General features: G+C 64.9%; 1 protein-coding gene across 1 annotated transcript in view; it reads left to right on the top strand.

The window, feature by feature from the left end:
* SORCS2 (sortilin related VPS10 domain containing receptor 2) overlaps positions 1-27,027 on the top strand; it is a 277,701-nt gene that overhangs the window by 200,904 nt on the left and 49,770 nt on the right. The window contains exon 4 of the mRNA XM_054582215.1: positions 26,618-26,782. Within this exon, the coding sequence (XP_054438190.1) occupies positions 26,618-26,782 (165 nt within the window). The remainder of the gene's footprint in view (positions 1-26,617; positions 26,783-27,027) is intronic.

Here is a 27,027-nt window from a genome sequence, read left to right as displayed (position 1 = left end):
GGACATGGCTGTGGGGTCCAGCGGACATGGCGCACAAGCCCCAGGGGCCGGAGGACGTGCCCCTGAGGGAGACACATAGCTTGACAGCCACTCTGGTCAAGGGTCACAGGGCTTTTCCTGGCCAAAGCGGCACGTGAGCCTAATTCGGGGCCTTACCCCGCAGAGGAGGTGGAGGGGGACAGCAGGGGCAAACGTCCTGAGGCTGAGAGACCTGGAGCAAGGCCAGTGGGGCCCGCAGCCGAGGCAGAGCCCCGCAGGGCAAGGGTCCAAAGGGAACGGATGCGAAAGGCGGTCGGCAGGGTGACCTCCCCCCAGGAAAGGGCGTTTCTGAAGGGGTTCCGGAAGCGGACTGTTACCCACTGACATCTTGACCGTCCTTGGCTCCTGAGGGAGGCTCGTGGGGAAGGCCAAGACCCAGTCCAGGGCTGTGGAAAAGGTATACGAGTCGCCCCAGGCCGTGTGGCTCTGTTGGTGGGAGCGTCGTCCCGGAAATCGAAAGGTCACCAGTTCGATTCCCGGTCAGGGCACATGCCTGGGTTGCGGGTTTGACCCCCAGATGAGGTGCATATGAGAGGCAACTGATGGATGTTTCTCTGTCACATTGATATTTCTCGCCCCATCTTTCTCCGTTCCTTCTCTTCTCTCTAAAACAGAAAAAATTCTAAAATGTACATAAAATTCAGTTTTCATAAGCATTCAAAAACATGTAGCCATGCAACTAAGTCTCCAGATTTTGCTGTCCATCCATCCATCCACCTACCCATTCATCTATGTACCTACCCATCCACCCATCCACCCATCCGTCCACCCACCCACCTCCCGACCCATCCATCCATCTTCCCTTCCTCCCTGCACCCCTTCACCCACTTCGCAGGGGCCGGGTGCACCCCGAGGTGCTGCTCGGCGGGGAGACAAGCGTGCAAACAGCACACACAGGAGGGCAGCCTCTGTCCCAGTACAAACGCCTCTCGCCTCTCGTGGGGGCACAGAAAAGGAAGCAGTTCAACCTGCCTCGCCTGGAGGCGAAGGCGGTGGGGTGAGAGGCCCCCCAGAGAGGGGGCCCCCCAGCAGGATGGGGGAGGGTCAACAGAAGCCTGACGGGGGCGCCCGGCGCCTGTGGCGGAGTCCGCTGCGCGGGGTGCGGAGGCGCAGCCAGGGGCCGGCTCTCCCTGGCAGGGTGGGGCGGGGCAGCCTTGGCTTACCCGTTGCCTGTAAGTCAATGGCGCGTCTGAAGTACTGGCAGGGACTTGAAGCAGTCTGTATATGGAAACTATTGACTTCCTCACAGTCGCCGAATTCATTCATTTAGTTCATCCAACCAATCAATCCATCGATCGCTCTTCATAGAAAGTGCCGGAGGTCTTTCCATCTTCCTTCCTGCTACGATGGCCCTCGATTCACTGTGTGTGGGGGGCGGGGAGGGACAGCAGACAGATGGCTTCCGTAGCCGAGCCTCCGTCAGCAGGGTGGGCGGGGCTGCGGGGCCCCTCTGGCTCCCGGCTCTCGTGAGACTCCTTGCTTTGCAGCTGGCTCCTGGAGCCCCGGGGTGCCTGAGGGTGCTGCGAAGGAGCTGGAGCTGAGGCTGGGCTGCGAGAGGCCTTCCCCGCACCCACCTCCCTGCAGCGTGCGGGGGGGGGGGGGTGTCCTGTCTGCCACCTGCTGCCCCTGCCCAGTGCTCTGCATTCCTTAGCCTCCTTAGCGCATTTCTCGACCAACACCTGTTTTGCAAACAGGAGTAGTGAGGCTCAGAGGGTCCCGCATGCCCACAGTCCTGCAGGGCGGGCGCTGGTCCTCCCCGCGACCCTGCCCTTGAGCGGCGCTGTGGGGACGCGGGTCTCGGGGGCACCCTGCCCAGGACCCTCCCTCTCCGTCTGGAAGGGCCTCTCCCGCCTCCCCTGGATGCTGCTCTGCTCCCAGAGCCCAGACGACGTGCCCCTCCCCCACGAGGGCTTGTGTGTGGCCCCTGTGCCCCCAGTGTCCCCGGGCTCCCAGGGCTCCCTGTGCAGGACCCGCCTGCTGCCCAGGAGCTCGGCACAGGCCTTGGGCGGTAGGCCAGGGCCCGGCCGCCTCTGGGAAGCCGGACTGGAGTGGAGGGACACCCCCGGTGGGCGCCCCGAGCCCCTGAAAGGGGCCGACGGAGGGCAGGGTGTGCTCGGAGGGTGCTGGCGCCCTCTCAGCCCAGGGGTCACGCCGGGCTTCCTGGGGGCCTGGCCCCGAGGACGCGGCAGGCGAGGGGTGGCTGATCGCCAGCCACGGGGATGGGAAGCTCCAGCTGCCTGGGCACCTGCTGGCTGGGGTCAAGCGGCCGCAGGGGGCAGCACGTACCAAGGGCCTGGGTTCGAGCCCCCAGCGCCCCAGTCTCCTCGTCTGTAACGGGGCGACAGTAGCCCCTCCCCCACGTGGTTAGCAGAGGAGTAAGCAAACCCCGGCCCGATCCCCGACCTCCCCGCCAACCCTCATCGTCAGCTGCCTCACTGACGAGAGGCCACACTGAAGGCGGGGACACTGCAGGGACGGCGGGGACATGCGGTGACCCACGGACCTTCTCACCCTTGCAGTTTGGAAGTGCAGGAAAGATGCCGCCTCCGCCGTGTCCCCCCGAAGTGGCTTGTCATTACCTTCGCGGGTCTGCGTGCTCGGTTGCACCGGTCCCGTCTGCGTGGCCGCGTCGGGCAGCTTCCGCGGACTGTGCAGGGCATGGTGGTCTTCACACACTGAAAACGCGCGGGAAGCCATGGGGGGCCCGCCATAGAGGGGGGTGGGGGGCAGGAGGCGGGCGCCTGTGGGATGGATGCCCCGCCGGGCAACGCAGGTCTCTCAGGCCAGGGAGGTTACAGTGCTCACGCCAGGAGCTCCCGGGAGGAAGGGACCAGAGGCCCCACATGCCCGCGCGTGCGGGCCTAGGACGGCCCTTTCCCTGCCCCCGCGAGGGCAGCCTGGCCACCCTCACGCCCTCATCTGCTCCCGGCCTCCGCTAGCCGGCCACGGGAGGGAGAGACGTATTGGTGCGGCGTTCCATTCTTCTTCGGATATTGGTCCTTTGGAGAGCGTGTAATGAGGTCCCCATTAGTGCAGCCATAATCTCAGAGAGCGGGACACTTATTTCCCCGTTGACAGAGGCCTGTGTGGGTTCCAGCGCCGCTCCCACAGCCAGACAAACGGGGTTCGCCCAGCTCTGGGGAAGTGGAGCCTTCTAGTGAGCAGCTCCTAGAAGCCACGGGGCAATAGCTTTGGGGGCCACGGTTAATGGGGGGGACTGGAGGTACCCCCACTGGAACCCGCGCTCTCCGACTCTTTGTCTAGCGTTTTCCCCAGCCCGCCCCACAGGCAATTTGAGTGTCACCTCCTCCTAAAGCCCTCCCAGATTGCTTCTGACAGGCTGAGCTGCAGCCCCAGACCCTGCCAGGCAAGGGTGGCTTCAGACGCGACACCAAAGTATATGTAATGCACCCCCGGGCAGGCGGTCAGCGCTGCAGGTGCTAATTCACAGGGATGAGCAAACCTCTGCTCACACAGGCACAGAATCGCGCCCAGGCAGCTGGTGTGCCCGACACAACCTGATCACGTTTTAACTGTGCTCCATGCCGAGGACCTCGCGGCTTCTGACGCTCGCTGAGCGACACACGTGGGAACCATGGGGCTAAAATACAAACACCCCGAACCCAGGGGAATGGTGCTTGTTAGAAATTACAGAACGTAAAATGTCAGGTTAATTTATCTGATAGCATGTTTCTCCTTGCTTTGCTTTGTTTTGTTTTGTTTTCCAAGATGAGTGTTTTTGCATTAGCAGGAAGGCGTCTGGCAGGCAGACTGCACCGGCGTCGGCTTAAGCTCAGAGGATGCTTCTCAGCATTGTCTCCCCGCCTCGCCGAGGACCTGGTGGCCGGGCCGTGTCCCCGCAGGGGCAGGCCCTGGGGCTGCACACCGGGCTCACGGCCTCTGGCCGTTGGTGGCCCAGCTGGGCCCAGAGATGCTGGACAGGACATGCGGAGCCGCCTGCCTGCTGCTCCGGGCGCGTCGAGGATGACGAGGGAGGAGTGGAAGTAAAATCGCACGGTGACTGTTAGGATGAGCATTACAAATACTGCGTCTCAGAAAAAAGAGGCAAGTGGTTGCACTGATGAAGAGGAAGTGCCCCAGGTCCCCTGCCATGGTCTGGCTCTGGGTGCCGCCGGACCGTGGGTGCCAGCAGGTCCACGTGTCCCCGCACTGAATCAGGGGCGGCCTTCGGAGGCGGCCGCTCGGCTCCCGCTGACGACAAGCCCGGGCGGGCGGCCCTTTGCAATTAACACCCCTCCTCTGATGCGCCTCCTCCTCGCGCCGCTGGGGTGGCTTATTCATCAGCTGCCGCCAGCTCGGGTGCGCGGGGGCAGGGCGCACGGGGGCGGCTGACATTTCCAGACTCTGGGGACTGCCCGGGCGCGGGCCGCGTTTGTCTGCTCCGACGGAGGATCGATGGGGTGTGATTTGTAATAAATAGCTGCCGGCCTGGCCCGAGACAGGAGCGGGCAGAGGGGGAAGCGGCCCTGCCCGCCCGTGGGGTGAAGGGTGCAGCCGCTTCTTCCCTGGGTGTGGGGGCGGCGTGGTCACGCCAGCCGCGGAGATGACAGCGTTGTCGAAGCGCTGGCGGCGCTGTGACGCGGCCGACGAGGATGATGGAGCCGATGCGACCGTGATGGTGATCACCTGGTGCCGATGGTGACACTGGTGCTCCTGAGGAAGACGATGAGGAGGGTAGGGTGACCCGGATCGTAAAGGCGGTTATGACGCTCAGGGTGATGGAGACGGTGTTGTAAGGGTGACAGAGACGATCGCGGCGCTAACGTCGGAAACGGAGGCCTAGACGTGCTGTGCCGGTGGGGCGGGCGGCGCTGCCTCCCAGCCGAGGCCGGGCCCCGCTGCCCCGCCCGTGCTCCCCGCTGCCCCCGCCCGTGTTCCTGACGGCGCCCCAGCGGCCGGAGGAGGAGATGGCCAGCAGGGGCCGCACCGCGGGGCCGCGCTGGAGACACACGCGCCGGCAGCGGTGACCCGCTGTCTCAGCCGGTCCAACAGGACAAGGCCTCGCCCCCCGGGGAAGCTGACGGCCCCCCCGCACCCCCCCGCGCTGGAAGAGGTGCGAGCCCGGCGCCGGTTGCCCTCAGCCCGAGGCCACCGCCCTCCCTGAGCCGCAGGTGGGCCAGCCGCTCGGGAACCTGCTGCCTGCCTGACAGGTGTGGCTTCTAAAGACAATCAGGGGGGATCTATGAGTGGGGACACGGCGCTGTGTTCTCTTGGCAGGGATGAGGGTGCACGGCTCGTTTCCAGGGGGAGGGTGCAACCCCCTGCCGCGGGGTGCAAGGGCCCCAAGTCCAACCCCGGCTCTGTGTGCCGCCTGCCTGGTTTGGGGGTTATTGGCAAAGCCGCCGGAAGGAGCAGGAGATTCACTACTTGGGGTTCCCATGCCTGTGGCAGCAAGTAACGGATTAGGAACTGGCCTGCCTCCTGCGGAGCCCAATTGATGGGCCCATAAGGCAGCAGCCGGTGGAGCCTGGGGAGAGACGCCGCAGGTGCCTCCGAGACTCGGGCCCTTCCACGCCCACGGCCCACGGCTGCTCCTGCACCCACTGTCGCCTGCCAAGCCTCGTCCCCTCCTCCAGACCCCCCGCCTCCTGTGCAGGTCAGGGGCACGGCCCTTCCCCACATCACTGTGCCCTGCGGGTCCACCTCCCTTTGCTGAGGGCGGCAGGGGGTGCTGGGACCCCAGGACCCGGGGGTGGGGACGCAGCCCTCCTCAGCTGCGCCCGGCCGCCTCTGCCCGCCTCGGCACCAGACCCCGTGGCCCGCAGGGAGCCCCAGCGCCCTTCCAGAGAGGCGGGTTCCTGTCGGCACAGGAAGCCAGCAGCCGGTGTTCAAATCGGGGGGATGGGGCATTTATAGGGAAACAGAGTTCCTGGCAGGTGTCGATTTGAGAAAACAATGCCATTTATCTGCCATGTGTCCGGCTGGTGGGGAGGACGGGCAGAGCCCGGCTGCTGGCTGTCCTTTCGGTCCCCAGCTGCCCAGGACTTCAGAGGCGAGGCCAGCCCGCTCTCCAGCGAGATAGGCACCTGCAGCTTTAATGAGGGTCTGGCCGCGCTGTCCCCGCTGTGCCCATCTCTGGCGCTGAGCGTCCTATAGTTATGAAAATAATGAATCCTGTTACCGCGGCCCCCAGCCCGACATCCCTGACACCAGCCTTTGATGAGGAGGCAGAGAGAGCGGTGGCAGCTTTTGCCACACTGTCTCGTTCGGTCATTGGGCAGACGCTCTCTGTGCGCCACGCTGGGCCTGGAGCTCGTGCTGCAGCCCCGGCGGGGGCGGGGGTGGGGGGCTGCAGGGAGGCCCAGAAGAGGAAGGCCTTTGCTGGCTGGAGGAAACTAAAAGACGGGCTTTAATTGGGACCACGGAGGAGACTTGTGCCAGGCGGGGGAGGGGCGAAGGCGTCCCAGGCGGCCGTCTCAGACGAGCCTGGGCTGGGACTTCGGCTCATCCCCCAGGTTTGCTGGGTGTATCCTTGGCCAGGCCTCGTGCACATGGGTGCCGTGGCCTCTGAGCTGGGTGGGACAAGGGACGCTGGGGTCCACTGGAGCAGAAGGAGGAAAGGAAGCAATGGAGGCAAGGGAGCACAGAGGGCGCGGGTCAGGGAAGGCTTCTTGGAGGGGTGCCGGGGCGTAGGGAGGGACGGTCCGAGCGAGGAAGCAGGGCTGGGTGGCCGCAGGAGGGGACTGGGCGGAGGAGGAGGGCGCCCCCCCCCCACCCCGCCGGGGGCTCTGGGCCAGCAGCGCTCGTCATGAGCGAAATGGCCCCAAGAGAGGCCCCTCCAAGGCCTGGGAGCCACAGGGGTTCGCAGCCTTAAACGATGAACGTCGCTCTGTGTTAATAGTGGTGATCACCATCGGTCCTGGGAAGGGACACTTACATCCTGTTCGCAAGGCCCGCTCGCTGGCTTCCGGGGGGCCGCCCCTGGGCGGGGACGGGGCGGCACGCCGCTCCTCTCGGGGCGGGGGGCTGGCCTCCTGGCCCCCTTTGCTCCACGTGCCCTGGGAGCATTGGCTGCTGGCCGGCGCGGCACCACGTGGCCCTGCAGGGAGGGCTCGGCAGCCCGTGTGCCGCTCGCTCTCGGGAGGCCTGACTGGATGCCACTCCCAGCCGGCAGCCCTGCGGTGCCGCCCCGCTGCCCCCAGAACCAACCTCAGCCGCCCCCCACCCCGTGAAGCCACCGCCCTCCCCCCACCGTCTGCACTGGGCTCCAGCCTCTGTCCTGCCACCGACCTTGACCACCAGGCCCGCACCTGGGCCGGGAGCCCTGCGTCCCTGCCTTGCTTAGCTTCCTCTTCGTGCCAGTCATACTTCTTCCTGAGCCTCCCGCTTCCTCCAGGCAGCCTTCCGGAGCCTGACCAGGCCTGGTCTCCCGGAAGGGCCCTGCGTGCTCCGGGGGGCAGCCCGTGTTCCATCCATCCATTGATGAGACAACGGGCCTCCTCCATGTCCTCCTCCACTGTGTTTGCTCCCCAAAGCAGGGCCGGTGTTGGTCTGCATCACGGTGGGTCCCCATGTCCTTCTGTTGACTGTGGGCTGAGTAGGTGGAATGGCCAAGGGGACATGGAAGCTTTTTAAAGGGGCTAGAAATCTTCATTTCCAAGATGTTCAGGCCTGCACGTTTGAGAGGTTTTGTAAGCGAGACACAGCATTTTCCAGCCCAACCTCCATGTTCAAGGATGCGCCCTTGCCCGGCCTGTGCCGCCCTGGACAGGGGGTGCCCGCATGCGGTGAAAGCGGCTCTCGGTCTGAGCGGACACGTGGTGCGTGCTGATGGTTTTTGAAAACATCGGCCGAGTAGCACGTGAGCGGTAACAGCCTGCCTTCCGTTCCCACTTGGAACTTGTGCCTTTCGGTAAAAGAGAAATGCGTCATTCAACCTTCAAGTTCAACAGCTCTTGGAAGCACCTTGCACATGAGACCCATCCGACTTCAGTAAGTTCCCGGGGTCCCAGTGGCCACGCCCAGGGCGCTCTGTCCCCTCAGCCCTCAGCCCTCTTCCCGGCTCGTCCTGAGCGTCCCCCCTCAGGAAGCTGGCTGAGGTAGCACCCCCTCCCCCAGCGTTTCTCCTGCCCTTTTCCGTTGCTGGATTTTCTTCAAAGCAGCCATCACTTTGGGAAACTCTTCCATTTCTGTGCAGACTTGTTCTCAGCTGGTTTTCCTGAAGCTCGGGCGTCAGCGCCCCGGGCGGGCTCTGTCCTGTGTTCCTCCGCCCCGTCCCCATGCCGACCCCGAGGGCCGGCCCCCCGTGGCAGCGATGGGCCGGGAGAACACAGCGGGGCGTGCGTGTTAGGCCGAAGGTGGGTTTTTTACCAGAGAACAGTGCGTTTGTTTGTGTTCAGGTCCTCAGAGTGAGATGAGATTCTTTGACCCTACCCCCGCCCCCGGCTGCTCAGGACACTTCTTGTTTCTGGAACATACAAGTCGTGCCAAATGCCGGGCAGGGCAGGCCGCCCGTGGGACAATGTCTCCTTCAAGGGGAGAGAGAAGAAGGGAGGGAGGGAGTGTGCGCACCTATGAGGAGGCAGAGCCGTCCCCCTAGGGCGGGGCTTTAAAGGTCAGCGCTTCAGCAGGACAGCCTGAGCTTGGTGGCCTGGGCGGGAGGTGGCCGTGCGCCCGTGAAAGGCGTGTGCGCGCAGGCCTCTGAGAGAACGTGCCAGTCCCGACAGGCGTCCTTGTCCCCAGCTCTTCTCACTGCGAGTTACCCCTTCCCCCGGGGACAAGCGGCCGTCCCCCGACCATGGCTGGCTCTCCCCCTGGCCAGGCCTGACCGCTGTGCACGCGTGACGTGAGAGCCCTGTGGCCTGACCTTCCTGTGAAGGAGACAGTGAGGCAGAGCCAGGGGCCGGAGGTGCTGGGGGTGCTGCCACAAGGCCACGGTCCTGGGGCGGGAGGGGCACCCGGGTCCACCACAGACAGCGGGGGGCGGGGGAGTGAAGCACCGTCAAGGAGCCCTTCCCTCCAGCGTCCCTGGCCGCGGTCTACGCGCGCTCCATCCACAGAAACGCCACGCAAGCCGCCCATGCCATTCCAGTGCCCTAACGGCCCCATTCGAAAAGTAAGGAGAAACAGAGGGTTGATTTCAACAGTGCGTTGTAAGGCAAGATTATCATATCAAGAAATAACTGATGTCAAAGTCGCCATTGAAATCCTTTGCATTCTTCTTTATACCAAGCTTTGAAACCACTTTCTACTTTATTCTCAGAGCACATCGCTTCAGCCGCTGAATTGTCCCTGGACGTCCTTGGTCTATATGTACAGCTCTTAGAATTTGTAGCTGAAAAAAAGAGTCACACACCCAAGTTTCTCCAAAGTGACTTTGGCTGTCCAACGTCTGAAGCGACTGCCCATTTTTAAAATTTGAATTAAGTTCATGTTAAACTGCCGACCCTCGTCCCAGCGGCCCCCGACCGGAAGCCGCAGCCCGGCCGCAGGGTGGCCAGGGCCGGGGGCGTGGTCGTGCGCCGAGGGGGCGGCGCCGGCTTCCTCTCCAAGCCGCCACCTGCGTCTGCCTGGCCAGGCGCCCGCCTGCGGGGGTTTGCGTGGGGTGGGGAAGGTGAACCACCCTGTGTCTCTGTTTCTGTTCAGTAATTGGACAAATGAGTGATCTGAGGTCGCAACGCAGGAGTCAGTTTTTTGAAAAGCTCCGTTGGCTGGTAAATTGATGAAGCTGAGGCTGTCACTTTTTCTTGGGGGTCCCCTCTCAGTGAACAATAGGACTGTACCGGCAGGCGCGCAGCCGCGTTAGGATGCGGGGCGTCAGGGAGGGCGAGGGCGAGTCCGCCCGCTCCCCCGGAAGCAGGAGGGGTCGGCACCGGGCCCGGCCCACGCCAGCCACGTGCTCCTCCCGACCGAGCCGCGATGGCCCCGAGTCGCTGGGAGGACGTGGTTGTCCACGTGTTGTCACAAGTCAGTGCGGGCCTATTAATGAGCCATGCCATTCTGCAAATGTGAGCTTACTCCCAGTAATCATTTTTTAAAGTTCTTAAGAAAAAGGTTGATTCCATCAAGGGCCGATCGGATGAGGACGGCCACTGGGTGCCCGCTGGGCGGTGGGCACCGTGCAGCCGCGGAGGGCGGGTCCGCTTCCTGACTAGGCGGCGTTGGCGCTGGGGGCCGGGGCTGACCGGGAGTTGGCTGGGAAAAGACCTGAAGAGCTTGTCCCAGGCCTGATTCATCGGGAGGGGGTTACAGGGGGCATGTCTGTGTGGTGTGGGCGGGGAGGGCTGGACGGAGAGCAGCCTCTGGGCGGGCGCCGCTATCAGCGAGGAAGGGCCTAGACCTGGGGGGCAGGGCTGAGGCTCTGCCCGGGGCAGCTACAGGCTGCAGACTCGCGGCCACAGCGGCCACAGCGGCCACAGGTGGGAGCCGAAAACAAATGGAGCCGGCCTGGCGGGCAGCAGCCGTGGGCATGGTGGTGCCGGGACCGGCCTGCCGCCCCCGCGTGAGGGCGCAGCTTCGCAGCCCTATTCCGTTGCTTCCGCCCGGGAGTGGGCCCGGGGACTGCAGCCTCCGGAGACTTCAAGGGGCTTAGAGCTGTGGACGCTCACATGAGGTTTCACGGGGGTGAAACCCCACGGGGGCCGGTGTGGCCGCCCGTCGGCCCGTCAGGGCTCCGTGGGGAGGGGCTCGGGCACAGGCCTGGCGCAGCAGGGCCCTGCTCTAGGATGTGTCACCGCGGCGGGGACCAGGCTCAAGTGGGGCTGGCCGCAGGCGGTGCTGGGGGTGGGGGCAGTCCAGGTAAGAGGTGGCAGTGTTTGTCCAGAGCAGACGGCGGCCGGTATGAGGAGCAGGACAGGCGCCTCCCTCCGCTGCATCAGCTCTCCGGTGCGCACGCGGGTGGAGTAAGGTGGACACACAGGTGAGGTCAGGTGGGCAGACAGGCGGGGTCAGACGGGCACGCAGGGGGAGCCAGGTGGACAGGCCGGTGGGGGGCCCTTGACCTAAAGTGCTTTGAAGGTTGTCCAATGGCCGCCAGCGGCTCACGTCTGCCCCTGTGAGTTGCAGCCAAATCAGCCATCGCAGTACCTACTTCCAGCTGGTCGGTCCCGTCGAGGTGGGTTGGCCGATGAGGTTTCTTCCTCTCTCACAGGCTCAGGGAGGGCGTGGTTCCTCCCCGCGGGGAGCGCGTCCGCAGGCAGCCGCAGCCGAGAGTGGGGCGGGCCCCTCGGAGCGGGGCAGGCCAGCCGGCGTCCGGTCCCAGCTCTGGCATTTGGAAGAGGGCTGGGCAGCGTTGTCCCCGGGGTACAGCGGAGCAAACTGAGACCCAGAGAACGTATTTCTGCCGCCCAACAGACGCAGGGAGGAGCCACGAAAGAACACTAGGCTTGGTTCCTTCGTCCTCTTTCGGGGTGCGGCTCACCTTTCGGGGCCTGCCTGGAGCGCCCCCAGGGCCACCGGGCAAGGAAGGCCTGGAGCAGGCTTCCTGTTATGACTGCTAACAATGAGAGTAAAAAGCGTTTCATAGAAATTCTAATAAACGTAGGGAAAGTTGCTCAGCCTTGCTCTTAATGAAAACCAAACAGTTAGATGTCCCCTTTGCTTCTTACATTGGCGGAAGGCCGGGCGAGCAGCCGTAGTGACAACAGTGAGCCTCAGGACACGGGGAGAGGGAACCCCGCTAGGATGCGCTTCTCTTGCCCTTGTTGTGCGTGTTACTGCTGGTTTAAAGCAGAGCGTTAGGGCAAAGTCAGGCCCTTTCCACGCAAGACCACAGCAGAGCCTGTGGAACCGCAGTAGCAAGGCCTGCGCCACCTTCCTGGCCGTGGGCGCCTGGGGCGCAGGAGGCGCCGCTGCAGAAGGGGCGGCCTGCTCAGCCGGGACCCAGCCATCCCAGGAAAGGAGCCTCCACGCAGACCAGGGCGGCGCTGTCTCTGGTGCTGACCAGGCAGAGCCCCTCAGGCCGCCTGGGCAGGACCTTGGGGAGCCCTGGCCAGACCCTGCTGTGCCTCCGCTGCGCCCTGGGCTCCACCTGGACAGCGACGCTTGCTCCCTGCGGGGACCCCACGCGGGAAAGGGGTGCTGCACCCCTGTTGATCTGCCGGCCAGAGACGGGCCCAGGGAAGCTCCCACGTCTTCCCTGGGTCTTTCTTCCTGTGACCCTTTATGACACAGTTGGGACAGTTGCACCCTCAGGGTTCCTCGGACCGTCCCGGAGGCGGGACGCTCGGCCCCGGGACAGCCCGTGCGGTGCCCCCAGACCGCGACTGGAGAAACGCACGCGGGGGCGGCTCCGAGGTGGCGCGCGGTCTGTGGGGTGACCGGCTGACGAGGCCCCAGGTAGCTGCCCCCAGGCTGGGGCGCAGCCCTATGAAGCGGCCTCGGGCAGACGGTCCTGTGTCCCCTGCCTGCAGCGCAGGCCATCGGGATGGCTGGGCTCAGCTGGCCCCCCCGCCTCCCGCCCGGGGCTCCCCGGAACGAGCTCTGCACTCGCACAGCCGGGCTGCTCAGGGACGCGGAGCGAGGGCTTTTTCCTGAAGAATCAATTTCTCGTCTCAGCAGCAACAACTACGAAAGATGGATTGCTTTTCAGCAACAACAGAAAGCACTTTATCGGGCCTTTAAAACCAATTTCTCCAGCTGAAAAACACGGCCCCACAGGATTTGCGGAGGCCCCGGGACAGAGTTGTCCTCTCTGCCTGACAGCCCGCAGTGTCCTTTGTCCTCCGTCCGGGTCCCCAGAGAGAGGAGATCGTGAGCATTCCAGTACGAACTGCCGCCGCCCGGTCTGTGAGCAGGGAACTGTCGGCCGAGGGGCGACCCCTGTGGGCGCCCTCCCTCAGCAGCCACGCCGCCTGCGGCCCCCCTTCCCCGGTGTCACTGGGGTCTGCGAGGGGCTGTGAGGCGTGTCGGGCCGATCGGACAGGGGACTGCTGGCTTGTATTCCAGAAGGAAGGGCTGGGCTCTGGCTGGCACTCCGAGCGGGAGCCTCCGGGGCGTGGAAGTCTGTAGGTGCCTGCTGGGGTTGCCGGGCTTGGGGAGCGGCCCGGGGCCACGGCTGCGGAGGCCCGGGGAGCCGGCTTCCCGGGGCCGTCAGGGCCGACTCGCTGCCCAGGGGGCCGCAGCGGGAAGCCTAGGTGGGCACCTGCTGAGCGATACTCTGAGGAGCGAGTCTGCCTGTGGTCGAAGACCCCTTGTGACTGCACGTCAGGGCACTTGCACAGGCTCACCTCGTCCTCAGACACATGAAGGTGATCGGGGTACGAAAGTCCCTGTAAGGCATTTGTTTGCCATCGTGGAAAATTGGGGTCAGCTATGGCTTCGGGGAGAAACTAGTTGGGGCTCCTGGCTTGGAGGAGGAAGGGAGCTGGTAGGGAAGATGTAAACGTGCCCATCCATCCATCCGTCCGTCCATCTGTCCATCCACCGACCCACTCATGCACTGCATCCATCCAGTTGTCCGTCCGTCCTCCGTCCGTCCGTCCTTCCTCTGTCGTCCGTCCGCACTGCAGTGTGGTAAACACTCACACGACGGTCTGGGCAGGACTTCTGCGCTGTGTTGTGTTTTGGGTTCTGTCTTGTCCTGTCCCTCTTCTCTCTGAGCGCAGAGGAGCTGCCTGCTAACTCAGCCCCGGCTGGGACGCTGCGCAGCGGACAGCGGCATGGAGTGGGTCTCGAGGGGCTGCTGCCAATTCAGTGCAAAGTGGATGAGCATCGCGGGCCGGGGGAACAGCCTGTGCAAAGGCACCGAGGGGGGTGGCCAGCCTCCCAGCGAGGCCGGTGAGGGCGGGCGCAGGAGGACACCAGCGGCAGGCAGGGGGCGACTGCGCGTCCTCGGCACGGCAACCCAGTCGGGGCTTTTCCTGGCAGGAGCCTGACAATTCCACCGGGGGGCCAGTAGGAGGCGCCATTAGACATCGGCAGTACACACAGGTCCAGAGAGACTCCAGGCAGGAAACACGTGGCGTTGGTGGCTGGTTGTGGTAGCAGCCACGGCGGCAGCGATGACGGTGACAGCAGCTGCCGTCGGCCCCTCCTCAGCGCCCCGCAGGCGTTAGCGCTGAGGATGAGCCCCGCAGCAGGAGGCAGGTGCAGAGAAGCGGGTGCCGTGGCTAAGGTCACACAGCTGGGACGCGGCAGCGGGGAGTGGAGCCCAGGCGGGGACAGATACGGAGACTCAGCGGCTCTGTCTGCGCCCGATGGGACGGCGGGGGGTGCTGCCCCAGGAGGCGCACGGAGTCACGGAGGGAAGGGGCCGCTGGGCAGCCACGCAGACAGCGTGACGGGAGCGGCCGTGTACCCGTTTCCGGGCGCGGCTCCTCGCTGTGGGCAGAGCAAGAGGAGCAAACGCGTGCTCTTGGGCACAGGCACCCTGCAGGCGGTCGGCCTCGCTCACTAAGAGAAAGACAGTTGCCCCGGCTGGTGTGGCTCAGTGGACCTGGGTTGGCCGCCCGGCCCCAGTAGGGGGCGCGTGAGAGATGCAACCACATAGGGATGTTTCCCTCTCTTTCTCCCTCCCTTCCCCTCTCTAAAAATAAATAAAATCTTTAAAAGAAAGAAAGAAAGAAAAAGACATTAAACCAAAAACCTGGCCTTCTGCCGCGATCTGTCCCAACGTTAAATAATGACTCATTTGAATTTAAATGTGCGGTGGAAAGTGTGCTGGATGTTTCCTCCTTGGGGAGGGACTGGGTGTCTGATTGCTGAATGAGTCGCTCTCTGTCTGCCCAGATCTGCCCGCTGGGTCCCCGTCATTTACTGCTGTTTGGACAGAAAGGGCTGTGGAGGGAGCCGTGATCGTTGGCTCCTCTCCCAGGGACACGTGGCACACGGGAAAGAAACTCCTCCCAGACAGGAGAGAGCCCTGGCGGGAGGCGCTGGGACGTCGGGGACGCTGAGAGTCGTTCCCACGTGCCCTGCTACTGTGGATCCGCAGGGCACATGCTGGCGAGGGGGCGGGATGCACCTGCCCGTTCTCGAGGTGTGGAGGCCGAGGCCCTGAGAGGGCCTGGGAAGGTCGCGCCGCTGCTAGGAACACGGCTGGGCTCAGCCCCGTCCCATCCCGGGGTCCTGCCGCCGCCCCCAGAGACCTCCATTCACCCCCCAAGTTCACAGAGATCACCTACCCTCCCCACCACCAGGCGCAGTAGAGGGGTGGCCAAACAGTGTCCCCGGCGCGCGGCTCACGGCAGGTGTTTGTGGAAATGAGCCGCGTGAATTCTAAGGGCCCTCGGTGTCCCTGCCTGCGAGGGAGGCTGCCCCGACGGGCGGTGGCCCTCACCCCTTCCCCACCGGCAGCTTCTGAGCGCAGAGCCAGCGGGAGCCTGGGCTCTGGGCGTCGCACTTGTCGGTCTCGGGGCCTGCCTGCAGCAGGCCGTGGTGGCCCCGGCGAGGCCACCATTGCTTCCCTGGGTCCTGTGTCTGCGTTACCCGATGCGGCAGGGGGTGACTCCAGACGGTCCCAGCGGCCCGGTCCAATCGCAGGGGTCCCCGACAGCAGAGACCCTTTGGCAGAGGGCCGTGACCTTGGGGAACAGCAGGGAAGCAATGCTGGCCGAGAGGAGGGAGGAGGGGCCCCGAGCCAGGCCTGCCAGGACGGTGGGCGCCCCAGGAGCTGGGACAGGCAGGGACACGGACTCTCCACGGGGCCTCTGGAGGAAGCGGCCCGTGGAGGCCCGCCTCAGACTTCCGGCCCCCAGACCGGGCGGCGATCCGTTTGTCCTATTTAGAGTCACCAGGCCGTGGTGATTTTGTTCGGGAAGCAGTAGAAGATGCAGCTTTCACCGCACTTACAGGAGTTAGCTCTCTGGTCTTTGAAACATGGAAACTAGCTTTGCCGCTCGCGGGCACAGCCCCCTCGCTCTCCCGGGGGCTCCGATGGTCTCAGCGGCCGGGCTGCTCCTTCATTTGGGGGCTCCGCCAGCCGGCCCCTTTGACCCCGCTGTTGCTGCTTCCGTTATTTTTTAAAAAGTACAGGCTGCGCTGGAATACGCTGGCATATCTGGGCCAAACAGGACAGTTCGGCAGCTGCGGCCACAGCAGTGGGCCCCGCTCCCCCAGCCCGGGCAACCGCCCTCCGCGGCCCCTCCCAGCAGGTGCAGCTGTGAGGCGGCGCAGAGATGGGGGGGCTCCTAGGCCAGGCCCGGGGGGCGCCCCACGTGCACATCCTCCGTCTCCCGCCCCAGCTCAGCAGCTGTGAGGCCCAGGGTGCGCGAGGGCAGAGCCTCTCTTCGTCCGGTCCCCGTGTGGCCGCGCGGGTCTGAGACTGCGTCGGGCCGCTGCAGACAGCACGGGTGAGACACCCGCCTCGGGGTGTCAGGCTGGAGCGAGGCCTAGCGCCCACGTTCTGAAATGCAGTCCCTGGCTCCCAGTGCTGTGAGGATGTGCTGAACAAACGAACCAAAGAACAAACGAATGAATGGCCTAAGCCGCCGCCGAGCAGGATGTCTGCCCCCGGCTGGGTGTGTAAATACTAGTAATTTCCCCGCCTGAACGTAAAGGCCAGGGCGGGGCTGCTCTGGTTCGCCACTGCTGGTTACAGGGCGCCCCCAAACTTACAGTCTCACGCCCTGATTTGCCCTCGTCTCCCATGGCTCTGGGGATTGAGCGGGCGCAGTGGGGGGCTGTCGCTTGGGTCTCCCTCACGGTGGCAGTGGATGCTGGCCAGGCTGCCGCCGTGTGCGGGTGCAGGCTTGTAGGGGCTGGACGCCCAGGTCGGTCACTCAGTGGATGCTGGCGGCTGGCCGAGGGCCCAGCTGGGGCCGCCAGGGGCCCCCGCGCCCTGTGTGACCTCCGCCGTGACTTGGGGTCCCAGCGGCTGGGTTCAGAGGAGCATTTCTGAGCGTCCTGCGAGGCCCGAGTGGACCTCTCGTGGCTTCTCATGGCCGAGCCTCCCACATCCTGGGGCCAAGGACGTCACTGAGGCCAGCCCAGGATTGGGGGAGGGGACAGAGGCCACTGCTTTGTGGGGAGCGGCCGGGCCGCCGTGCAGAAGGGCAGTGATGGGCGCTGTCTTGGCCGTTGTCCCGCGGAAATGGCGCTGCCGCGATCACCTGCAACCAAGGGGCAAGGATGCGAGGCGGGACCGGAGCGCCCGGACCCCCTGGGGCGGCTTGGGAGTGCTCACGGGTCCTGGTCCCTCTCCAGGGCCCTCCTTCCGGGTCCCTGCGTCTCGCCCTCTGAGTGTTGGCTCTGCCAGCTCTGTGCCTGGCCGGGCTTCAGTGCGCGCGGGGAGCTGGGCCCGTGCCAGGTGACGCTGCTGTGCAGAGCCCTGCAGACACCTGGCCGAACCCTGGGCGCCTGGGAGGTGGGGACGGGGGGGGCGCAGGTGGACGAGAGGCCAGAGCAACCGCGGGCAGTGACGGGCAGGGCTGCGGTCGCGGGAGCGCGGGGGCACCACTGTGAGGGGCGGGGCTGCGTCACCCACGCCGCCCGCTTTTCAGTGGAGAGCCTGTCACTGCGGCGACGCGCCGACCCCCGCGATGCCTCTGTGCCCGCGCGGAGCCTCCTGCTCCCAAGCCAGAGGCGGACAGGCGGCTCGGCTGCTGCTGCGCCCTGACGGCCTCCGCTGGGGGGCGGTTTCTCCTCGTCTGCTCGGCATCGCTGGAGCCTGTGCGCCTGCCAGGACCCGGTGAGAGCCGGCGACCCAGAATAGAGACCCTCTGCCTGCCTTCAAACTCTCCCCTGTCCCCGGGGGCATAAATAAAGCGCAGAGAGCGCGGGGTGGGCTACAGGGCACGGGCGGGGGCAGCCCAGCCTCCCCGTGACGACAGCCGCCAGGAGCAGGTGTCCGCGGTGGGAAGACCCCAGAGCCACTGTAGCGGAAGCCACGTCGCTTGGCCCCCGGGTCACACACCCAGCTAAAGATGACCTACATCCTAGGCCTTCCTCTCTCCCTCCGGGCGGGCTCCCCGAGCCCCACCCCCACCCCCCAGACACACACACGCTCGTGCGCGCGCTCATGCACACGCAGCCCAGACCCAGGGCCTTGCCTCCATCCTACTGGGCTGTCATATTTCCTGGTCAGCCGCCCTCCGCGCTGCCGGCACCGCCCACGGGCACGGGCACGGGCCAGGCCCCACGGCCCCCCTCTCTGTGGGCTGGTCAGGCCATGCCAGGGCCAGAGTGAGTCCCGGGGAGGGGCGGCGGCCCTGGCGGGGCGTTCCTTTCTGCCTAGTGACGAAACCCACTGCAACAGCAATCATGAAACAGAACAACTGGCTGTTCCAGGGACATGCTTTATACTCATAACTTAAAGAGTTGGCTTTAAAAACCGACTGTAAAACCACTTAATTACTGGGTTTTAAACCCAGCCGTGTGGAAATGATGGTTCCTTAGTGTGCGTTTTGGAGGTGATTTCTGGCAGAGAGAGCCCCACGCGGCGGATGTTTTGCCAGGCTCCCCAGGGACCCTGATGCCACCGCGCGCCAGCCCGAGCCATTCCCACGGCCACGCGGAGCCTCGCAGAGCCTCCGCTGCCCACCCCGACCTGAGGCTTGGGGAAAGGGAGAGACCAGAGGGCAGCAAGGAGGGTGCAGGGTGTCCCGCTCCTTCTCCACGGGCAACGGAGGCTCCTGGGGCCCCAGAACTGACCCACGGCCACCCGCCCCCCAGCAGGACTAGAACCCAGCGTCAACCTGCCGGGCCCCAAAGCCATTTCTTCCGTGCCCGTAGGAGTGAGCTCGTTATAAAGAGACATATTCGCGTGGTCAGCGAGGAAGGGATCCCCCTGTCACAGGAGGCATCCAAACAGCAGATGCTATCGTCAACGATTTCGGCAGCGGACAGTGGCTGGGAGGCCAGGCGCTCGGCTGCCTCCCCTTCCTGGGGCCACTGCCCCGCCCCCAGCTCCCCGCCCTCCCGGCCTGTGGCCTGTGCTGTGGGGGCAGGGCCCTGGCACTGCAGTCCGGCAGGTGTCCCCGCCCCTCCACCAGGAAACGTGGTCGCGGGCCCAGAGCCGCCTCCCGCCTGTCTTCCTACGGGTGCCCGGAGCCCCCGGGAATCGCCAGAGCTGTTTCCCCGGGAACTTTAATTAAGTCGTCACTCATTTGCGGTCAGAGGATGAGAAGCTGACAAAACAGCCTATGCATCCGCCCCGTAACTGCCACAGACTGTTCAGTCCGCCCGGCGCTGACTGGGCGTCTCCTCCACGCAAGGCCCTTGCCTGGCCCGGGGCCACCGCTGCCACTGAGAATAGACGCCGCAGGGCTCAGTGGGGCTGAGGGCACCGGGGTGAGAGGGCAGGGGAGAGGGCTGGAAGGTGGCCGTGTCTCTCACGCCCGGCCCCGGACACGGTGCCCCGCCCTTGACAGCCAGCGGTTCCCGCGCCTTCCCCGCCACGGTGAGCCTTCGTGGGCCGGCCCCATGCCCCCAGCCCCGGCCTCCGGCCTGCGGCTCCCCGCCCTCGCTGTCCTCTCCTCTTCGGCTCTGCTCCCTTAACGTGCCCCCAGGGCCTCCTGGCCTCCCAGGCCCAGCGGGGAGCCAGGCGCCCTCCCGCCTTTACGCCTCTTGCGACCCCTCTCCCCGTGGCCTGGCCTCCTGCCCACTTCGTGCTGGACGGGTTGCCTGCGCTCTCACTCCCGCTGGGGCCTGGCCAGGGCCTCCTAGCTCCCCCACGGGGAAGGGGCTGGGCCCTCCCTAGAGTGGATGACCGCCCCTCCCACCAGTGCTTCTGTGGCCATCGCCCGTCCCACCGCGGGACTGTGTGCTCCAGGAGCCCAAGGACAACCGGGAGCCGCCGCTCTGTCCCCAGCGCAGGGCACAACGGTTCCATGAACGTGTGAGTGAAGAGTGGCAAGCGGGGCGTGACCCCGCCCCCGCCCGCGTCGGGGAGCCAGAGCCGACGGCCCTGTGGGATCCTGGCTGCAGCTCCCCACCCGCCGGACAGTGGTCCCTGCCCGTGCGGGACCGTCCAACAGGGCCAGTGATAGTAGCAACCTCATTGGAGGGTCGCCGAAAATGTGCGTGAAGCCTTTGGCACTGTGCCTGGCACGTAGTGAGTGCTCAGTAAACACCACGTAGGGAGACTTCCGGCCGGCGCTCTTCTCTCCGCCAAGCGGTGCCGAGCATTTCATTCGCGCAAACCAGGGTGGGCGCGGCGTCAGCTGTGAGACTGGGGCTTGGTGCCCGGGACTCGGCCGCCCAGGCGGGGCCATACAGCAACGGGCCTTTCAACTCTGCCCTAACTTGTGCCACGGCCAGGGAATATCAACAGTCCCTGCACCGATGGCCATGGCCTTGACCATCTGGTGCAGACGCTGACGCCCCTGAAGTGTTCGGACGCTCACCTCAAGCCGTGATGGTGGCAGCTCATGGATGGGAATGCAGCGTGTTAGCCCACGTGACCGGCGGTGGCAAGGACATCTCTATTCCTAAATGCAACGGTTTGAAGAGCCCTCGAAGGTCCCAGGGTTGTTTCCAGGTCTGCCCTCTTTCCCCGGGAGGCCGCCTGAGCCGCTGTTGAAACGGCGTCACGCGAACGTGCCGCCAGACGGTCCCTTGCCGCTGCTGTTCAATTAGGGGGCAGATGAACGAGGAAATTGCTCGCAGATCTCATCGCACAGGCTTCATCCGACTGCCCGGGTGCAATGCCGTCTGCCACACGCAGCCGCTCCAGGGAATTCGCCGCCCGCCCCGCTCCGCCTGAGCGTGCGGAGGACGGCCCGAGAGAGCGCTGGTCAGATGGGCCCACTCTGGGTCCTCGGCGCGAGCCCCACCCCTCCCCTGCCGGAGGGAGACCTGAGGGCCTCCGCAATTACAGGGGCCGGGCTGGCAGGGCCTCTTCTCTCACACAGGCCACCGACGAGATTCCTGTCCAGTCCGAGCCAGGAAACAGGCGCCGAGTTATTTCTGCGCGTCCCACAGTGCGTCCGCCTGGTCTAGTTGCGGTCGGCCAGACAGAGCCTCTGGCCGAGGGAGCGCTCTGCCACTCTGCTACATTGCAGACGTTCTGGGGGACGTCGCTGCGTTGCAGGGATTGCTGGGCCAGCATTAAAACGGAGCCGGCCAACGTCGCAGTCGCGTTGGCTGCTTGTCGGTTAGTGCCAGGCTCACTAGCAGGCAGGCGGGGCTTCCCGCACCAGGCGGAGGCGGGTCTCCTGTGCCTCCCTGGCGTGCGCGTAGCAGCTGCCTTTACCGCGAACTCTTAGGCTCTGTCTATAAAAGACAAAACCACCTCCCAGCTCATCGCTGTGGTGGAAATACCGTGGGAACTCGTGGGCCAGGCCCTCTCGCTGGGCCAGGCCCGGGGCAGGTGCTCGGTAGGTGTTCCTGCCTCTCAGCCAGCCAGCCCTGTTGAGGGAGCTCAAGTCTGCAGAGGCTCGGAGACACGAGCCCCTGGCCGTGATACCAGGGAGGGTGGGTTCGGGGGCTGCCTGGTGACAATTAGGGCAGGTGACTAAAAGGTGCGTGGGCTTAGAGTGGGCGGCGTTCACCAGAGCCCTTCTTACTGGTCTGTGGGTGGAGGGTGACCTCTGCCCTAAGGCAGGTAGCTGGTGAAGTCGCCTGGGCTGTCACCATGCCTCCCGCTGACCCGCCCGGCCCCTGGGCTGTCCTTGCCAGGGCCCGCCCTGCACCGTGGTCAGAGAGAAGATGGCCGAGGGCGTCGGGCAGGGTGCGCGTGGTCCCAAGGCGGAGCGTGAGGGCGCGCAGGCCTTCGGGGAGCTGGCAGCCCCTGCATGGCCGGCCCCCGGGCCATGGGCGGGCACGGTCAGCCGGCCGAGGTCGCAGGAGGGCGTCGCGAATGCAGGACTCGGGAGCGCGGGCGGGAGAGACGCTGGAAGGTGTCCGGCAGAGACATGGCCCGGCAGCTGGCACTTGCTTAAGTTTAGATTATCCAAGACCCCTCCTCTAAGGACAGACCTCTCCGGCTTAAGAAAGCACAGAAAGGGCTCTATTTCTCAAGGGTTTCCGATGTTGTGCCTCATTGGGAATCTCGGCACCGGAAAGGTGAGCGTCTCCAATTTGATGAGACAGACTTGCCCGAGGTCACCGACCGTGGAGGTGGCAAAGCCACACTCAGTCGGCCTCCACCCCGTGACCTGCAGCGCTCAGAGCTACCCAAACCCAAAGCCACTACCTCCCGAAACCCTGGGGCTTGCCCTGTGTGCACGCTGACCGCCCGGCAGGGGGCCGCACTCCCAGCGCACACCACCGCTAGGGCGGGAGGGGGAGGTGGTCATTTCCGCCCCGGGGAGCTGCACCGCACAGATTCTAATGCGGGGGGGGGGAGGGGGTCGCCGCTGCGTTTGTCTGTCTCCTCTGTCGGCCTCTCCCGCACCAACACCAAGTGCCCGCGATTCCAGCTGTGTGGCCAGGAATAGACGGGCGATTGGGTTTAAACAGAAAGGCAACGCGAGGATGCCAATCCTGGCAGTGGGGTGGGGACCCTCCGAGGGCTATACTTGGGGAAGAGCAGACCAAAAAAATCCCTCTGAGTTCTCAGCGGAACCCAAGGATCGGCCGAGCAGCCTGCGCTCTGGCGGAGGCGAAAAGCGGTTTCTGGGTGCTGTTTTCTTTCCTGATCAGCTCGGGGCATCATCGCATGAGCCCGCCTGCGACACCGGCGGGCCCGTGGGCACCGCCTTTTGGAGAGGGTGCTGGAAGCCGCGGCCTGGGAAAGTTAACATGGCAGCTGAGCGGGGCAGGGTGGAGCCGCAGGTGGTTCCTGCAGGGGACACAAATGTGGCAGCGGGTCCCAGACTGACAAGAGCCGCCACAGAGCCAGCGAGGGCTGCGGGCGGGGGCCGGGAGGATGTCCTGAGGTCCCCTGCGGGCGAGGGCGGGCAGGGCTGCTCCCACCCTGCGCTGCGCTGGGCTGGCCCTCCTCGGTGCCCAGCACCCGTAACGGGGCCTCCACGGCCGTTTCCGCCTTCGCCCACCCAGACGCATTGGCTTCGGACGGGAGGTCTCCCCTACCGGCCAGCCAGGTGGCCAGGCTTGCTTGGGACTCAGCAAAGCTTGTGCGCAAACGTGTCAAGAATATGATCTACGACGAAAAGAAACACAAGCACGTGACTTTCCTTCGATGAAGGGGGACCCCCTCTCATCCCCCCTTCAGGATGCGCACTCGATCCCGTGGACCCTCTGCTTGCCCCCTTTCGAGGCCTGGCTCAGGCGGCCCCTCCTCCGGGAAGCCCCCAGCGCCAGGCCAGCCCGAGGGCCAGGCAAGGGAGGCCCCAGGGACGCAGCGAGGGAGGCAGCCACGCTCCGGTGCAACCGGGCCCTTGGTCCCCGCTCCCATCCCCCCTGCCCGGGAGCAGCCCCAGCTCCGTGACCCGGGCCCGGAGGGGTTGGGGGAGGGCGCAGTGAACTGTGCGGACGACCTTCTGTCACAAAAGCAGACGTACCGCAGCCGCGAAGCCAGCGGCCTTGTCGGGGTCGAAGGGCGGTGCTCGGTCTGGTGTGCGCGCTGTTCCCTGAGCCCTTCCGAAGGCCTCTGCGGTGGGGAGTCCTGTCCCCTCGGCAGGCGAGCAGGCCGAGGCTTGGGGGCGGGAACAAGCCTGCCCAGGGCTGCGCCGCCAGCTTCGCGGGGCCCAGTGAGGACCGGCGCCCGGGGCCCGCACGGTCCGCTCGTGCTGAGGCCGCGGGCAGCACGCGGCACAGGCAGCGTGGCCGCCCGGGAGGCCCGGGGCTGCCGCCAGCACCACCTCCGCCTGCAGACCGTCGTCCAAGTGGCTGAGAGTGGGGCGCCGGAGCCCCGATTCCAACAGGAGTGGGCCCCCTGTCTCCAGCTGGCAAACAGGACGGGTGGGGACAGTGCGTCCTCCTCGGTTGCCTGGTGGGAGTGAACTCCGGGGGCCTGGTGTGGGCTGTGCTCCCCGGTGATTGCATTTTGCCCCTGGGATGGGGGCGGGGGCGCAGGCCAGCGTCAAACAGCTGGTGAGCACGGAGCCGAAAACCAGCGGGAGCGACGGGCATAAAGCAGCTGTCCACCAGGCAGGCGCTCAGGACTCCCTGGGGAAGTCCTTGGGGAAGCCCGGGTGCCGGTGCCCGGGGTGGAATCCAGTGACGCAGGTCCCTGAGGCGATCGGGGGAGGAGCTGTGGCATGATGGGGCCTCAGGGTGCGCGTCCTGGCGTCACAGAAGGATCCTGGGCTCGGTCCTGTGCTCCTGAAACGCTTGGTTCTGGAGGCCGCGCAGGGAGCCCTGCGTTCGCACCCTGTGCTGGGCCGCGCGAGGGATGTTGCCAGTCCAAGGCTCAGGCTTCAAATGAATCTGTCGACTGTCTCCTCTGATTTTGAAACGCCCAGCCTCGCGGGCCCCAGAAGCTAGCGCAGGTGCCACGTTGCCCCAGAATAGCACACAGTGAAAATAACACCATTTAAAATAGCCCGGTTCCCAGTTTGGAAGGACAGCCTGCCGGCCTCTGCCGGCTGGCGTGACGCAAGTTGACTTGTTTTTCGCTCCGCCGTTCCTTTCCTCATCGGCACCCTGGTCTTCCCCATCTTTCCTGGCGCGCTCATCCCACTCAGGCCGAAGAATGCCCCCGGTCCAGATCCCGGGGCACCCAGCCAGGGTGGCTTCCAGGGCCTTTCCCCTCCCACTGCGGGGCCACCGCCGTCGGGGCTGCAGCCTCAACTGAGGGCTGTGATGGGGACGCACCCCCGGACCCAGGGCCCTTACTCTGGGTGTGGATAGTGCCAATGCCTGTTTATTGGGAGGTGGCGCCTGCCGGGCTGGAGATGTGGCCGTGATGAAAAATAGGCCTTGCCAGGCTGTACACAGCCCCCTGGCCTGGAGGGAAAGGCGGACTCGCAAAGAGAACACTAGGGAATGTTGCACCGGACCAAATGAACACACACGATGCTGGAGAAAGAACGGTGCGGGGCGGGGCGGGGGGGCGGAGGTTAGAGGAATGGTGTATCACGGAGAGCTTCCTGGAGGAGGTGACCTTTGAAATGAGCGTTGGTAGATGAGGAGGGATTTGACCACCAGATAACAAAGGGAAGGGTGTCTCTATCATAAAAACAGGCTAACCTCGAGGGGGCATGGGGAGCGGTTCTGTAAAGCAGGAACAAAATAAATGAGAAACATTCAGCTTCGTTGAAGTTGCCCAGAATTTGGGGCTCAGAAAAGCAGAAAGAAGGCCAACCATTATTGATATTCTCTGTGTTTCCTTCCTTCCTTTCTTTTTCTTGTTCTTTTTTTGTTTTGTTTTGTTTTTTTTTTAGATTGAGGCATGATTGGCACACAACATTCTATTAGTTTTGGGTGTGACCATACGATTCTATATTTAGATACATTGTGAAATGGTGACCGCAAGAGGTCTAGTTAACACGCGTCACCTCACGTAGCTACAAAATGTTTCCTTGTAATGAGAGCTTTTAAAACCTACTTAGCAACTTTCAGGCATACAGTTTTATTAACTGCAGTCACCGCATCCTGTATGATGTCCTCAGGACTTTATTTTAGAGCCAGAAATTTCCGCCCCGGCCCCGGTGCCTCTCGCCTGTCCTGTGCGTCTCTGAGCTCGGTTTTGATTCCACCTGTGAGAGACGCCACGTGGTATTCGTCTATCTCAGAGTGGCTGGCGCCACTCAGCCGATGCCCGCCGGGTCCACGCGCGCTGTCGCGGAGGCAGGCTCCCTCCTTCCAGGCCGCACAGCGACCCTGCCATTCTTTCTTTATGCACTTTCCACGGAGAGGGTCACACTGACTTTTATCCGCTTACCGCTGACAAACTGATGCAATGGTGCTTGCAGCCCGGCCGACGAGGCCCGCACCGGAGTCACGCCGGCCTGTCATCTGCTTGCATCGTGAGCCCCCGCACTCCCTTGTCACAGACATCTCTGCAGACATGACTCGATGGTCCCCTGCTCCCCCGGCCCTCCTCCCTGCCCCCCGTTTGTCCTGTGTACAGACTGCAGCTCCCGAGTGTCCCCAGGCACGTCTCTGACCACCTTTCAGGGGCCCAGGCACCGAGGCGCCAGGCGAGTGCCCTGCAGGCCCCCTTCAGACGCGGCTTGCTGCGGGGAGAGGGCGCGGGGCTCGAGGAGGCTCGGTCTCGCCCCTGGGAGCGCATTAAGGTGTCCCTGGGGAAAAAACGTGCCGGGTTAGCGTCTGTTCCCGTAAAGGCTGGAGCCTGGAGCGACGTCCTGGTTGGTGCTCGGCATGCCGAACTGTCTTCGAGGGGACTTGCCGTCTGGAGGGATATCGCGTTCGGAAGGCCCTCCCTGTGGGGCGCCCACGCAGATGGGGTGCCACGGCCCCACGTCTGTCCCCGGGAAAGCCGGGCTCACGCGCGCCCAGGCCAGGCTCCCCGCTTCCGCCGCTCCGGGCCCGCTGAAACGCCGCGCTCAGGCGTCGCGCTCACATCCCGGCCTCGGCTCCGTCCTGCCCGGCGTGTGAGCGTGGCAGCTGGCTTCTCTGCTCCGTGCCTCGGTTTCCCCATCTGCCAAGCAGCGGGAATCCTCGTGTAGTGAGAGCCGCCGTGCAGGGGGCCGAGGAGGACAGCCTGGACTCGCTCCTCTGAGACTCCCTCGCAGGCTCACGCGGCCCAGGTGCCGGGCTGCCCCCACCCCCCGTTTCACAGACAAGGAAACCGAGGCCCAGAATGGCGGCGGACGCGGGCTCTGGGCCGGGCAGTCTGAGCACCCCCTCACGCCCGGGCTCCCTGTTTCAGATCATCCTCGTGAGCTCGTCGCTCAGTGACGGGAAGCAGAACCTCTTCCTCAGCACGGACGAGGGCAACTCCTTCCGGAAGCAGGTCATCCCCTTCTCTGCGGAGAAGCTGATTTTCCACCCGAAGGAGGAGGACAAGGTCCTGGTCACCACCAAGGACAGCAAGGTGAGCTGGTGGTGGGCCGGGCTGCGGGGCCGGGCTGTGGGGCGGCCGCCGCTGCTCAGGGAAGCGGAGGAAGCACAGGAAGTGCGGGGCTGGCCGGGAGGAGCCTGGGGTGGGGGAAGGGCGGCACCAGCCGCGGGGAGCAGCCTGGGCCGCAGGCGGGATCGCTGAGCAGGGCGCAGGGGAGGCGGCGCTCGGCACAAACAGGGTGGATCCAGAAATAGATCATTCTTAGGACAGGCCCCCCT

The sequence above is a fragment of the Pteronotus mesoamericanus genome, unplaced genomic scaffold (genome assembly GCF_021234165.1).
Source record: "Pteronotus mesoamericanus isolate MK-2021 breed Mesoamerican mustached bat unplaced genomic scaffold, CSHL_Meso_final contig_68, whole genome shotgun sequence".
In the NCBI taxonomy this organism is placed as follows: domain Eukaryota; kingdom Metazoa; phylum Chordata; class Mammalia; order Chiroptera; family Mormoopidae; genus Pteronotus; species Pteronotus mesoamericanus.
Note: the sequence above shows the minus strand (reverse complement) of the source record. Positions and strands in the feature narration are given on the sequence as shown.